The sequence below is a fragment of the Lipotes vexillifer genome, unplaced genomic scaffold, assembly GCF_000442215.2.
Source record: "Lipotes vexillifer unplaced genomic scaffold, Lipotes_vexillifer_v1.1 scaffold67, whole genome shotgun sequence".
Lineage (NCBI taxonomy): Eukaryota > Metazoa > Chordata > Mammalia > Artiodactyla > Lipotidae > Lipotes > Lipotes vexillifer.
The window spans coordinates 4,365,849-4,381,410 of NW_006797638.1; the positions used below are offsets into that span (position 1 = coordinate 4,365,849).

Consider the following 15,562-nt stretch of genomic DNA (forward strand, 5'->3'; position numbering starts at 1 on the left):
TGATAATCTTTGATTTAGATAAGAAAAACTCTAAAGAACCGCTGGATTCTTTTGCCATTACCAAAGTGGACCAAAGACCTTATCTATCTATACAATATTCGAATGTTTGTATGTGTATATACATATGTACTGTTTGTATATGAATACAGATATCCAGTAAATAACTACCGTTTGGCATCACTTACAAATGGGACATACTGTCCAAATCACTGAAGTTTATCCCTCCACAAGCCATACATTAATACTTTTTCCCATGAAAATCTCTTTAAAATAGTTATAAATTTTGTATTGCTTTACTTATGTATCTCTGTCTTCTCTACAGATCAATCTAAAAACCAAATGATCACTAGATTATTAAATCAGTTATTCGCTTGTTAGCTTAGGTTTTTTCTATTCTCCCACCTAATGTTAGCTGTAACTGTCACCTTTTTTACTTTTTGTTGCTCATCTCTATTGATTCCCATATTCCTGCAACTCTCTCTTCAGCATGATGCCTCTTGATTACAGCTACTAATAAGCTAAGGACAGGAAAACAAAATCGTCAATCCTGAAAAGTTTTCTAGGGTGAACAAAAGTCAATACGAAACACCTTAGAGTACACAAGTTCTGTGTATTAGAGGGAAGGGATTACTCCAGAGAGAAGAGGTTGCCAGGAGACCAGCCTCTGGGTAACCTATGAAGTTCAATACAGTAGCCACTAGCCACATGTGGCTATTTAAATGTCAATTAATTAAAATTAAATAGAATTAAACATTCAGGCTCCAATTGTACCAGCCATATTTCAAGGGCTTAATAACCAGATGTAGCCAGTAGCCACCACACTGAAGAGGGCAGAACACTTCCATCATCAAAGAAAGATCTACTGGAGAGTGCTGTGTTAAACTGTCCCAAGACTGTTTATGAAAGGTCACAGAACACAATTCTGGTCAAAGAGATGTACAGGAAAACTCTCTGGGTGGTTTTCAGGAAAGTTTTCATTGCTCTTAAAACTGGATCCAGATAAGTGCTTTTCCCTTGGCAAGCCTAGGCAGAGTTGTGGGATGCTTAGAGCTGCTGCAGCCAGCTCAAGACCACGTAGGGGCAAGGCGGAGAAAATAAAATAAAACCTTTGAGGAGAGCAAAATAGACAAATGTAAAGAGGCTGAGCCCCTGATGATGCCATTGGGGTGCTGAACTAATCAACCCTGAAACTAAATTCTGCTTATTTAAGATATTTGAGTTGCTTTCTGTCACTTGCAATCAGGGCCATCCTAAACAATACATGTTATTATCGATACATAGCTAGAGAAATCCAACATTTTTATGCCATGTCAGAATTAGACTAAGCTCTCTGACTTCTTTATCACCTGCAGTAACCCCTTAAAACTGCTTTTTTTTAAAGTTCGGACATTTTTTCGATTCTTCTTGTAAATAACTCCCCATTTGATAGAATGAAACTGTTTTCATAATTATAATGGCTACCTTAGGACAACGATTACTGTGAATATGAACTTAATATCTTTAGAAGAATCTGACACAGAAATTTAGTAAATATCTCTTATATTTAAAAATAATTAAAAATGAATGGGTAGCATCTGGGTTTTTTTCCAGAAAAACAATTAGAATATCAGCTTGTAAAATGTAAAAGCACAACTAGAATATTCTTTTTTTTTTTTTTTAGAATAGTCTTGCAGTTTAATAAACGTGAACAAAAGAATAAGCATGCTTCAAAGTATCCTGGATTGGGCTGATTTACTTATCCTGTAAGTCTTAGTATTTAGCAATTTATAGACAATTATCTCCTGTTACTTACTGTAAACAATGACATTGTGTTGGCATTTATATACTTAGTAATCTATAGAGTAAATAAAACTATTCATCATTTAAAAGGGAAAGCTTTAGTTTGACTAATGTGTTAAAGCATTTCTCCACCATAAGAGAACAAAAAAGAACAAATGTGAGGTCTCAGCTTAAAAGCACTTCAAAATAGGAGACTCACCCACCTACAAGCACATCAAACATGACCTAGTTCATGTATTGATGTTAAAAACGAAGTGGATTACGGAACGTTACAGGGTCTCATTAAGTTCATAAGGCCATATGGATCGTACTCCAGAGTCAAAATTAGGATGATTTTAACCCAATGTCTACCTCAGATAGACCAACATCAACAGAGTTATGGGAAGCAGAGCAGGTTTCTTTGATATTATTCTCCGAATAGTAATAGCACCTCAAACCATGCTTAGGTTCCTCAATAACTATAAAATTATGGCATTATCATCTAAAGTTATTGTAAGTTGTGTTTCTTCCAAATCACCTTTGAGGCGAGTCCCATAACGTTACACTGCTGTGCACAGTTATTTACTCATCCTTTCTTTTTTTAGCTTCAAGGGATAACTTTAATTTCTTGGAATTTGATAAACTGGTTTACAATTTTAAAAGTCACAGGTATATAGCCTAGTCTTTCACCTTTCTAAATGGAGAATTATTAACTTCTTGGCCTACATGCCCATTTCATACACTTGGATCATTTTAGTTGTTCTGCTCTTGTAAAGTAACCAGAACTGTAAACTAGAATTGGAACAGATACACTGTGATCTATCCTGATTTTTTTTAGAAAGGGTTTAATTCCTGTCTAATTGTATGTTACCACATTTCATGAAAAGAGTTTGTCAGATTGCTTCCAAATTCAGAGGGATATTTGGTGTGGCCTGACCTAAATTAGAGAATATGTATGTAAGATACATAAAAGTCTCTTGCCTCGTTCCTGGGGGCCCTCAGAGGGATAGAATGCCATCCTCCCCAGAAGCTGAAACTGAGCACAAAGATAGGACTTTATGTCTCCTGATCCACAGAACATGCAATCCATGTTACAATATGTCATGGACAGAGGGGAAAAAACCCAATAATTTCAAATATGAGTCCAAGTCAAAAGTAATAAATGTAGATATTAATATTGGGGTGTTGGTTCTCAAATACATGAGTAAGTCTATCCAGCCTTTTCAAGAGTTAGTTGCAAAAATGCATATTTATTAACAATTCTCTCAGGAAATATCTTACAGTCCTGCTAGTCTTCTAAAAAAAATCAAGGTAACATTCTCTCTTTAGTTTTTAAAACTCTTTGCTTTGATGTTTAGTATTTAGAACAAGCAAAGGATTTTTGTGGGTTATATTAGCACTTAGATTTATGTCTCTATGGAAATACATGAAATGATATCTAAATAGATTTTATTTCAGCATTTTACCTTATGGCTCTATTTCATCAGTCTATGAAATTTCTGTAAATAGATTGCATCAAAGTAAAATAGGATGTCTCCACCTAATTTTGGAACTCTGTGTACCTAGAAGAATCTATTAATAAGCAAGAAACATCATTCTTATGGAAGATGCTATTAAGAATAAGAAATTATTAACTTTTGCTACTGAATCTAAGTTAGGTTTAGAATTAAGATACATTAAGGAAAATGTATAACTTTATAAAATGAAATTATAGTGAAAATATTTTAACTAGGACACCGAACATTAAATTATAGTGGAAAGATTTAACAACCAGGACAAAGAAGAATAATTAATTACATTGTCTGAGTTAGTATATCTACCACCCTGTTAACACAATTTAAGCATCTTTTTTTTTTTTTTTTTTTTGCAGTACACAGGCCTCTCACTGTTGTGGCCTCTCCTGTTGTGGAGCACAGGCTCCGGACACGCAGGCTCAGCGGCCATGGCTCACGGGCCTAGCCGCTCTGCGGCATGTGGGATCCTCCCTGACCGGGGTATGAAATCGTGTCCCCTGCACCGGCAGACGGACTCTCAACCACTGCGCCACCAGGGAAGCCCTAACACAATTTAAAATCATATATTGTGGGTATGGAAATGGAGATATTAGGCCCAGGTCTCACAACTAGCCAATGGCAGGACCAGGATTTGAACCCAGGCCATTTGGCTTCACAGTTACCCTATACCCAGTCCTCTATGTAGCATGTTGTTCACAGAAGCTGCTGTACGTCTGTAAAAGATGACTCAGGGCACAGAATAGATGAGGGTGGGGACAGAAATATAGTGTAAGGAATTCTCAGACTCCCAACCACAAAATCAAAACAGCAAATGAGAATAATTCTATAGTTATTCAAAGCTAAGTTATAGGTAAATAGTTTGACAGACATTAACACAACTCAAGTTCCTATTCCTGCCAGAAATGGGACCTAGATGTAGAAGGTGAAAGACAATTTCTTTTTTAACACAGTGGTTAAGCCATATTTAGAGCTTCTAGACTGCAGAATGCAAATCAACCCAAGGGATAGGTTTATTTTCTAATGAAAATACAAAATGCTTTGTTTATATTATCTCACACAATCCTGATATTCCACTGCAGAATCTGCCTTCTAAATCACAGCACTATCAACTATACCCTTTCTTACTATCTAGCTTCTATCCCACCCTGTACTTTATATTACAGATGAGTTGGAACTATGTCTTGTTCTTTACTTTCCCTTAGCACAAAGTTGGTCCTCCATAAACAACTGCTGTATGAAATAATGAACAAGACCATGGGAAAGTTCATTTTCTCCTTGTGTTGATGAATTACAGTATGCCCACATCTTGCATACATAAAAAGACTCTGGGAAAACGGGTTTTATTCTCATCGATATTTTAAATTGTTGACTCAAAAATACTGTAACTCACCTGAGATACATATAAATCCAGAAGAGAAAAAAGCTTCGTTGTATGAAGACAAGTTGTCAGTCTGGGCGTAGACTGCATACACGGACATGTATGAACAGGCACATTCCACGTAGTCTGAAGTGTCCTCAACCACTTTGCAAAACTGACTGTCAGACAACCAGCTAGGGCAAAAACACAATCGTCACTACTCCTCTTTCATCAATACTTTAGGCGTTGAGATGGCTTTTAAAGAAAAAATAACTTACTGAACCTAAGTGTTCTTTACTCAAGACGTAAGCAGACCACATTTTCAAGAAGAAACATTGGAGGGAACACCTCGTCCAAGACATGACACAAAGATCCCACAGATACTTTAAGAAGCAGCCTAAATACTAACTAAACCTGCAGAAGCATTCCCAATACCGAAGAAGCTGGTCCTCTCAAAAGAGCAGTATTAGTCCCTACCTAATCTAAAGCAAACACACTCAAGGTGTTCAACAGAAAGTACTCTTCCCTAGCATTCAAGAATACCGAAAGGTCAACATAACCATCAAATGTGCAGTGTTCACCCTTCCTCATTTTTCACAACTCCTTTATTTTGAGCCACATAAATTACTTTCATGCTTTTCTAAGTTTCCTAGCTCACCTTTTTTGGATTTTGAGCCAGTTGTATTATGTAAATGTTTCCCAGGGTTCTTTCAGGTGTTTCCTTCTATAAGGTTTGGCTTTTACCACAATAACTGTCATGATTATAGCAAATACAGTGTCACATTCCATGCCTTCCGAGCATCCCTCAGTGACTACCGTGACTACTACTCTTCCCTTCCAGTGCCTCTTGATCCCTTTACTTTTCTAAGGACATAATCTTCTTAATCCCAACTGCAGATTCAAGCTTGAAACATTCAGTATTAATTATATATTGAGGATTGTAGAGTGTATTAGGTTTAAGATGTGTCCTCGGACATTAGGAATTTCAATGGAAAATTATTTTTTCACAACGAGACTAAGGAGAGTTTTGGTGTTTGAAGGACAGTTGGTTACCCAACTAAGCTGTTGAACCCTCTTTAGAATTTTAGTTGGTGTGGCTGTAAGTCAGTAACAAACAGAACCTAGTGACTGATTTGAACCCTAAACCTTCTAAGCCAGCAATGCCTGACCCTGCAGCCCTGGTTGAGCTCACAGAGAGAGAACTGCTCAGAAACATATCTTAGGCCAAGGAAAGTTAAAGAAAGAATCATGCCCTTCTTCTCATTCTTGTGCATGGCTTTAATCCCAAAATGTACTCCAAGTCATATGTGGACTAGAATTATAAATCCCTACTAATCCCTCTAAACATAGAGCAGAAGATCCAGAACCACAAGCCCAGATGGAAGGGGTCAAAAGAAATTCCTTCCCTGCTCAATAAATTAACAAGGAGGTTATCTGAATTGAGTAGAACTCACACTATGTCCCATGAAAGTAGTAATAATAAAGGAGTACATAATGTGTTAAACACATATTTAAATTGCTTGGTTGCGTTTGCCACCTGCACAAGGCTAGACCATTTCCTATGCTGCTTTGTCTCATTTAGTGTAGAGGTTATTCTCCAGTCTAAAATCTCACCTGAGACCTCTATGTTCAGTACAAAAAAAACTGGGCTTAATGATACTGGAATGGGGAAGGAACAAATTGTGATTTTAAAGAATTATTAACAAGTACCTTGCAGCAGCCTGATTCCAAAGGAGACACAGAGATGTCTGGGGAACAATTCTAGGCTCAGCAGCATAAATCCTGTAGAGAATCTCATTGTTGTTGGTCAGGGGTTGTGAACTCTGGCCTTTCACACTCAAAGATAATACCTACAATGCCAAAAAGAATAGAAAATGTAATGATTTTTTCAAATTAATGTCATGATTGAATCTCCCATTCTGAACTTCACTTCATTTTTCTAGTCATTTTAGTTACTTGCTTACTGTCACTATTATTCATAGCTTATGAATGCAGGCTGTCTTGTTGGTTTTCCACTGCAAACATTCTACCTCTACTCCAGCTACTGAGCAGTCTCCAGCTGACAGATTTACTGTCAGACTTAATCACAAGCGGGGCATACAATACAATATAGCATTAGAGAAAGCTATGGTTTTTTTTTTTTTTTTTTACTTTCTCCACTTATATATATATATTTTTACTTAACAAAACATGAAGGAAATATTTCCAACTATTTTTGAGACTAAACATTCTACAACTAGCTCATAAAGATAGGACATGTTTCGTATTAGCTCACCATGTCTAGCATTTACCACAAATCTGATCAAGTGAATGTATCCTGAGGAATATGTTTGCTAAGGAAAAATCAGATTCTAACCACATAATTCTTTAAATGATAGATTACCTTATTTTTCAGGGCATGAAGATTAGTTCCAGTTATAAACCACTGCTGGCTGCTATACTCTGTAAACTGGACTAATTCACATATACTTTTCCCAGCCATTATTTCTGCATCCGGAACATCCAATAACCTCTCTGGAATTCGAATATAATCACCTTCTTTTCCTTCAAACTTGTGCCCATTGATTTGCTGAGGGTACCAGTGAAGAGCCAGTATGGACAAATATGGGCAACTGTCAAGGATGGTTTTGCTTCTATGACAGAAAAGCAAAGGTTCTGCTAAAATGGCATGCATCTGCATATGTATTTGCAAATATTTGTTAAAAATTTTTTAACATATTTGTTAAAAACATATTTGTTAAAATTCATCACATTGGAGCTCCTTTCTTTATGTATAACCATGACACTACCTACCCAGGAGCAGTAAAGAGAATGTGCTTTCAGTTCTTTTATGGTGAATTGTCAGGATTTTCTGCACAGAACTTTCTGCATCCTCTTGCCTGATCCCCCTTATAACCTAAAACATGGGCTTTTGCAAGCTGTTTCACAGATATCAGATCTGTGGTTATAAAATGTACTTTTCTGTATTAGTCACATCAGCATTGGTGGAATAGGTTGAGGAAAGGATGCACCACTAAACTGAAACTCTGCTTTATATTCAAGAATATCATAAACCTTATATGCCTAGAGCCATGTTTTCATCAAGTTTACCTCACCCCTTTCTAAGCCATCAGATCATTTCCAATTTAACCATATATCTGATAAAAGAAACAGCCCTGAGCAGGGATCTTTATCCATTTAACAACTGTTTTCAACATTCCCTAGGCACGAGATCCTATGCTCAGTGAAATTGCTTCCAAACCTCAGTGTGTGCTGAAATCACCTTGAAGCTTGTTTTAAAACACAGATTTCTAGATCACATCCCATTCTTACTAAATCAGAAACCTTGCCTGGGGGAGGCTAGAGGTTCTACGAATCTGTGTTTTTTAACCAGTCCTCCAAAAAATCTGATACATTTTTTCTGTGGATCTATCACGTTTGCAAACAATGAAGAGACACAAAGGTGAATCATACCTGAAACCTGCCTCAAAAAGAATGGAGAATATATTAGGATAAAAATCATGCATTAAGTTTTAAAAGTTACATGGGCCAAAAGAGATGCTGAGTATATATAAATGTATCATGGATACAAATACCTCATCAAGGCCCCTAACCTGGGAAACGGAGTTGAGAATTTTAAACAGAAGATTTGAAAAAGAAAAGAAAGGGTAAGGGCTAACTTTTTCCTCTAGCTATATATGCTCTTTTAAAAAAATCTTTAACTACCACATTTGAATTGGTACCTTTAAAATCTATCTTTAGTCCAGCCATTCATCCAGGCTCTAGACCCCTGTGTCCAAGGCTCCTATTAAAACAGTTCAATCCATATAGGCCATCTGCACCTCCACAACAGCTTATAAAAAGCTCATCTCTTCATCTTCCCATCTAGCTTCCTACATCTTCACTGGTGACTCAGAGCTAAAAAGCTGCCACTGTCGACCTCCCCACCCCTGACCAGGTACAATGTGACTGAGACCAGTGAACCTACCCCCTACCCACCCACCCTGGAATCTTCTGATATTTAGCCCATCAGCGCTATCAGGGACCCCATTACGTTGGCATTCTGAGACAAACACAACAGGTACAGTGACTCTACCCAACCCTGACACAAGTGTGTCAAATCCCTGGTCCCTTAAGAGGGCCTGACGACAACTACACTCTCCCTGACACTTTAACCTCCTATATCCATGCCCTTCCAATGCACTCACTTTGATCAATCCCCAAATCTGCTTTACACCTAGGTTTAAATGAGGGGGAAAAACCCATATTAACATGTAGATTGGCACCACTACAAATCCACAATGACCGACTTCAGTCAGACCCTCAATGCCACTTGACATTGTTTTTACTTGGCTTCCAAATGATTGTTCTAGATACCATCATTCTCCTCAATATCCCTGCTCTATTCCCAAACCCTTCACTCTCAGGAGATGCCCCTGAATACTGCTTAAGACAATGTATAAATAATGCATATTAGAATGGTCAACATCTTTAGAGTTCCCTGAGTTAAAAAAAACTCATCTTTAACATAGTCCTCAACATGATCGCTCTAAAATCCTAAATCGGATTCCTACACACACATACACACACCCTACCTAACATACTCTATATTCAGTATTTAAAGGTTGATGATTTCCCCAAATGTGCCATGCTCGCTCCTCTTGACTGACTGCTATTATACATGCGAAACAGCAAGCCTGCAGGGACGATGCACATGGCCAAAAACATATTGATTCCTTTATTCATTCTATTCACTCATTATACCATAACCACTGAGAATCTACCATGTACCAGACACTGTTCTAGGCCCTGAGAATACATTAGGCAACAAGACAGAAAAAGCCACTCCTTTTGTGCATCTTATACTCTTTTGAGTTCTCACCAGGCCTTTGAGAGCACAGATGGAATCAACATTCACAGCAGGGTAGATGGTTCACATCTACCACTATCTCAACATCCTGTTGATCTTGCATAAATATGGAAAAACAAAGAGAAAGGACTGAGACTATACAAAGCCATGAACTATTTGACTTCACTGAACAACACTTTTAATCAGACATGTCCCATTAAATAACAATAATTGTTTTTTATATAACATAGTACTCTGTGAAAATTGGAGGGAAATATCAACTTCCAACCATGTTCTATTATGAGCTATTTTTATGTTAAGTCAAACAGAATTAAAACATGATTTAGGTCTTTGTACTACAATGATCCAATTTACCTTATGAATGTAATTTATCAATAAAACACCAGAACTGGAGAATATTAACATACAGTTACAAAATTAACTATATAGTTAATACACAAACCACATTTTATTTTTTCCTTTTCCTCTTACTTGCTCTCTGCCCTGAAACTCCAGCCATGAAACAACATTTTGAAGTTCAGCAATATGTTCTAAAACAACAGATTCTGAAGTTCAACAACATTCAGAGAACTGCCTCCAAATGGATGAAATTGAACCAAAATTCCCGGGAGAAGCACAATTAACAGTATATTAAAGTATGTCTAAAAGTTGATATGGATCAACAGAACAGAATAGAGAGCCCAGAAATAAACATACACACCTATGGTCAATTAATCTTAAACAAAGGAGGCAAGAATATACAATGGAAAAAAGACAGTCTCTTCAGCAAGTGGTGTTGGGAAAGTTGGACACACACTTCATGTAAATCAGTGAAGTTAGAACACACCTTCACACCATACACAAAAACTCAAAATGGCTTAAAGACTTAAACATTAAGACATGACACCATAAAACTCCTAGAAGAAAAGCATAGGAAAAACATTCTCTGACATAACTCGTACCAATGCTTTCTTAGGTCAGTCTCCCAAGGCAATAGAAACAAAAACAAAAATAAGTAAATGGTACCTAGTCAAACTTATAAGCTCCTGTGCAACAAAGGAAACCATAAACAAAACGAAAAGACAACCTACAGACTGGAAGAAAATATTTGCAAATAATGTAGCTGACAATGGCTTAATCTCCAAAATATACGAACAGCTCATACAACTCAACAACAAAAAAACAAAAACCCAATCAAAAAATGGGCAGAAGATCTAAATAGACATTTTTCCAAAGAAGACATACAGGTGGCCAACAGGCATGTGAAAAGATGCTCAACATGGCTAATTATTAGAGAAATGCAAATCAAAACTACAATGAGGTACTACCTCACTGCAGTCAGAAGAGCCATCTTAAAAAACCTACAAATAACAAATGCTGGAGAGGGTGTGGAGAAAAGGGAACCCTCTTGCACTCTTGGTGGGAATGTAAGCTGGTGCAGCCACTATGGAAAACAAAATGGAGCTTCCTCAAAAAGCTAAAAATAGAGTTGCCATATGATCCAGCAATCCCACTCCTGGGCATATATCCAGACAAAACTATAATTCAAAAAGATATATGCACCCTTATGTTCATAGTAGCACTATTCACAATAGCCAAAAGATGGAAACAACCTGAATGTCCTTCAACAGAGGAATGGATAAAGAAGATGTGGTACATATATACAATGGAATACTACATAGAAACAAAAAGAATGAAATAATGCCATTTGCAGCAACATGGATGGACCTAGAAATTATCATACTAAGTGAAGTAAGTCAGAAAGAAAAATAACATATGATATCACTTATATGTGGAATCTACAATATGACACAAATGAACCTATCTACAAAACAGAAACAGATTCACAGACATAGAGAACAGACAAAGGTTGCCAAGCGTAGGGGGAGGGATCGTTTGGGGTTAGCAGATGCAAACTATTATATATAGAATGGATAAACAACAAGGTCCTACTGTATAGAGCAGAGAACTATATTCAATATCCTGTGATAAACCATAATGGAAAAGAATATAAAAAAGAATGTATATATAACTAAATCACTTTGCTATACAGCAGAAGCTAACACAACATTGTAAATAAATTATACATCAATTTAAAAAAACTTTTTTTAAAAAGGAGTGAAATTCTGACACATGCTACAACATGGATGAACCTTGAAGACATGCTAAGCAAAGTACACCAGACACAAAGGACAAATATTGTATGATTCCACTTATGAGGTGCCTATAATAGGCAAATTCATAGAGACTGAAAAGTAGAATAGAGGTTACCAGGGCTGGGGGAAGGGAGGAAAGAGGAGTTACTGCTTAATGGGTAAAGATTTTCAATTTGAGAAGATGACAGTTCTGGAGATGCAAGTGGTGATGGTGGCAACAGTGTGAATATACTAAATGCCACTGATCTGTACATCTAAAAACAGTTTACATGGTAAATTTCATCTTATGTGTATTTTACCACAATAAAAAATATGGCCTAAAATATGTCTAAAAGTTGGAATCATCTTACTTTTTTTTCCATTCAGAAATGTATCTTCTACTCATTATATAAATACGAGTAAGCAATAACACATTTTTATTTTTAAAAGAACCTTCAAAACAAGAGGAATATATTACTGACAGTATAAGTTAATTTCTCTTGATGTAGTTTCTATGTTCTCTTCAAATAATTAACTTAATTTGCCCATTAGGTACAATGTATTGATTGCATAATCCTGAGTTACATCAGTTGAATGTCAATTTGCATTGCATATTACTTTGTAAACTGTGAAGGAATACATATAAGGTACTGCTATTATATTAAATGATACTTACTTTTCACCAAGAGAGCCACAAGTAACATCAGTCAGTAGAGAAAAGGCAAAATTCTCTGTCACTTCAGTAAAGTGACTGAATCCCCTAGTGTCCTTGCGTTTTGGGTTAACAAGAGCACAAAGAATCTCATAGAAAAGATTTCGGCTTTCAATGCTTAACGCTTGCTTCTTTCCTTCAACAGTTATCTGTAAAAAAATCCAAGTATGAAAATATATGTTCAAAAATAAACTGCTTAATGATATATATGGTATAACTTGTTCTTTATTACCAGTTACTAACATTAACAAAAATAAAGATGAACCTATGACGAATTTAAGAGAAGTTAGCATCAAAATCATATTTCAAATACATCTGTACTTTAAAAAGCATAAATAATCATTTTATAAAGCAAAGGCATAATCACCAAAATATCTTCTACTTAATATCTAGATAAAGCCCCAAACAGTTGCATTGGTCACTTAATTTTAATTACAATAATTAACATCACGAGTCAAATTAATCTCACTTTTACACCTACCCCAAGATTCTGTTTTCTTTCGACCAACAACTAAGGAAATAGACACAAGAATATATGTCTATAATAGAACAAAATTTATTCTTATCTGTTTTTGATTGGACAGAAGCTACGACGTATCACTAAATTTCTCAAACATCAAAGGAGAAAATCCTTTTCCAACCAAGAGTAGTCAAGAGCTCCTGATACTCTTGCCTTTATTGGTAAGTATGAGCCTTCCTACCTGAATGGACTGGGTTATTTGTTGTTTGAGGGACAAGGAGAATAAGAGGAAAACAGCCTTCATGATTTAATTTTTACCCCTCATCTGAATGATGGGGGACACATTTTTACTGTCAGAGTAAGCACGGGTGTGAAGCCACTGACTTGTTATTCCACTACACTCTTAGATACCTGAGGAGTCCCTATTAATTCTTCAAAATCCAAATTAGTCATCACCTTTTCTGTGATTTCTACCCTATGCCCCAGCTGCTGGCATACATGATTACACTCTGTAACTTGCACATACTTTTACTAATGAACTTATGACAATGTTGAAATGATTTTTCTGTTACTCCTATTAGTTGAGCTCACTGAGAAAGTGGCTCAATGTTCTCTATATTTTTTTAATAACTCTGTAATCTATAGAGTGCCAAGAGGATGGCTGAACTCAAGATTTAAGTTTATAAGAGTAGCCATCTTAAAGACAATTAGGAATAATGGAGAATAATAAACAAGAAAAAGATAAAAGGTACAAAATGAAATTTAACAAGGTAAAAACTACAATGGGGAGACAGTGAACAGCCCATTGGTTACTAAAATGATCAAACTGAATATGTTAAATGAAAAATAAGCTCAAGAAACACTCCCAGAACTCAGAGAAAACATTACAGACAAATGGGACAAACCCGTAAGATACAACAAGCATATAAAATATTAGGTAAAAGAAAAAAGCAAGGGCTTCCCTGGTGGCGCAGTGGTTGAGAATCTGCCTGCCAGTGCAGGGGACACAGGTTCGAGCCCTGGTCTGGGAGGATCCCACATGCCGCGGAGCAACTAGCCCCGTGAGCCACAATTACTGAGCCTGCGCGTCTGGAGCCTGTGCTCTGCAACGAGAGGCCGCGATAGTGAGAGGTCGGCGCACCGCGATGAAGAATGGCCCTCCGCTTGCCGCAACTAGAGAAAGCCCTCACACAGAAATGAAGAGCCAACACAGCCATAAATAAATAAATAAATAAAGTAAATTATACATCAATTTAAAAAAACTTTTTTTAAAAAGGAGTGAAATTCTGACACATGCTACAACATGGATGAACCTTGAAGACATGCTAAGCAAAGTACACCAGACACAAAGGACAAATATTGTATGATTCCACTTATGAGGTGCCTATAATAGGCAAATTCATAGAGACTGAAAAGTAGAATAGAGGTTACCAGGGCTGGGGGAAGGGAGGAAAGAGGAGTTACTGCTTAATGGGTAAAGATTTTCAATTTGAGAAGATGACAGTTCTGGAGATGCAAGTGGTGATGGTGGCAACAGTGTGAATATACTAAATGCCACTGATCTGTACATCTAAAAACAGTTTACATGGTAAATTTCATCTTATGTGTATTTTACCACAATAAAAAATATGGCCTAAAATATGTCTAAAAGTTGGAATCATCTTACTTTTTTTTCCATTCAGAAATGTATCTTCTACTCATTATATAAATACGAGTAAGCAATAACACATTTTTATTTTTAAAAGAACCTTCAAAACAAGAGGAATATATTACTGACAGTATAAGTTAATTTCTCTTGATGTAGTTTCTATGTTCTCTTCAAATAATTAACTTAATTTGCCCATTAGGTACAATGTATTGATTGCATAATCCTGAGTTACATCAGTTGAATGTCAATTTGCATTGCATATTACTTTGTAAACTGTGAAGGAATACATATAAGGTACTGCTATTATATTAAATGATACTTACTTTTCACCAAGAGAGCCACAAGTAACATCAGTCAGTAGAGAAAAGGCAAAATTCTCTGTCACTTCAGTAAAGTGACTGAATCCCCTAGTGTCCTTGCGTTTTGGGTTAACAAGAGCACAAAGAATCTCATAGAAAAGATTTCGGCTTTCAATGCTTAACGCTTGCTTCTTTCCTTCAACAGTTATCTGTAAAAAAATCCAAGTATGAAAATATATGTTCAAAAATAAACTGCTTAATGATATATATGGTATAACTTGTTCTTTATTACCAGTTACTAACATTAACAAAAATAAAGATGAACCTATGACGAATTTAAGAGAAGTTAGCATCAAAATCATATTTCAAATACATCTGTACTTTAAAAAGCATAAATAATCATTTTATAAAGCAAAGGCATAATCACCAAAATATCTTCTACTTAATATCTAGATAAAGCCCCAAACAGTTGCATTGGTCACTTAATTTTAATTACAATAATTAACATCACGAGTCAAATTAATCTCACTTTTACACCTACCCCAAGATTCTGTTTTCTTTCGACCAACAACTAAGGAAATAGACACAAGAATATATGTCTATAATAGAACAAAATTTATTCTTATCTGTTTTTGATTGGACAGAAGCTACGACGTATCACTAAATTTCTCAAACATCAAAGGAGAAAATCCTTTTCCAACCAAGAGTAGTCAAGAGCTCCTGATACTCTTGCCTTTATTGGTAAGTATGAGCCTTCCTACCTGAATGGACTGGGTTATTTGTTGTTTGAGGGACAAGGAGAATAAGAGGAAAACAGCCTTCATGATTTAATTTTTACCCCTCATCTGAAT

General features: G+C 36.2%; 1 protein-coding gene across 1 annotated transcript in view; it reads right to left on the reverse strand.

The window, feature by feature from the left end:
• Window positions 1–14,920, reverse strand: part of LOC103089149 (G-protein coupled receptor 98-like) — a gene marked incomplete at its 5' end in the record, with an annotated part of 321,935 nt that extends 307,015 nt beyond the window's left edge. The window contains 6 exons of the mRNA XM_007469765.1: window positions 4,663–4,823; window positions 6,340–6,479; window positions 7,013–7,262; window positions 12,269–12,453; window positions 12,548–12,569; window positions 14,736–14,920. Coding sequence (XP_007469827.1) covers window positions 4,663–4,823; window positions 6,340–6,479; window positions 7,013–7,262; window positions 12,269–12,453; window positions 12,548–12,569; window positions 14,736–14,920 — 943 coding nt within the window. The remainder of the gene's footprint in view (window positions 1–4,662; window positions 4,824–6,339; window positions 6,480–7,012; window positions 7,263–12,268; window positions 12,454–12,547; window positions 12,570–14,735) is intronic.
• Window positions 14,921–15,562: the final 642 nt, after the last annotated feature.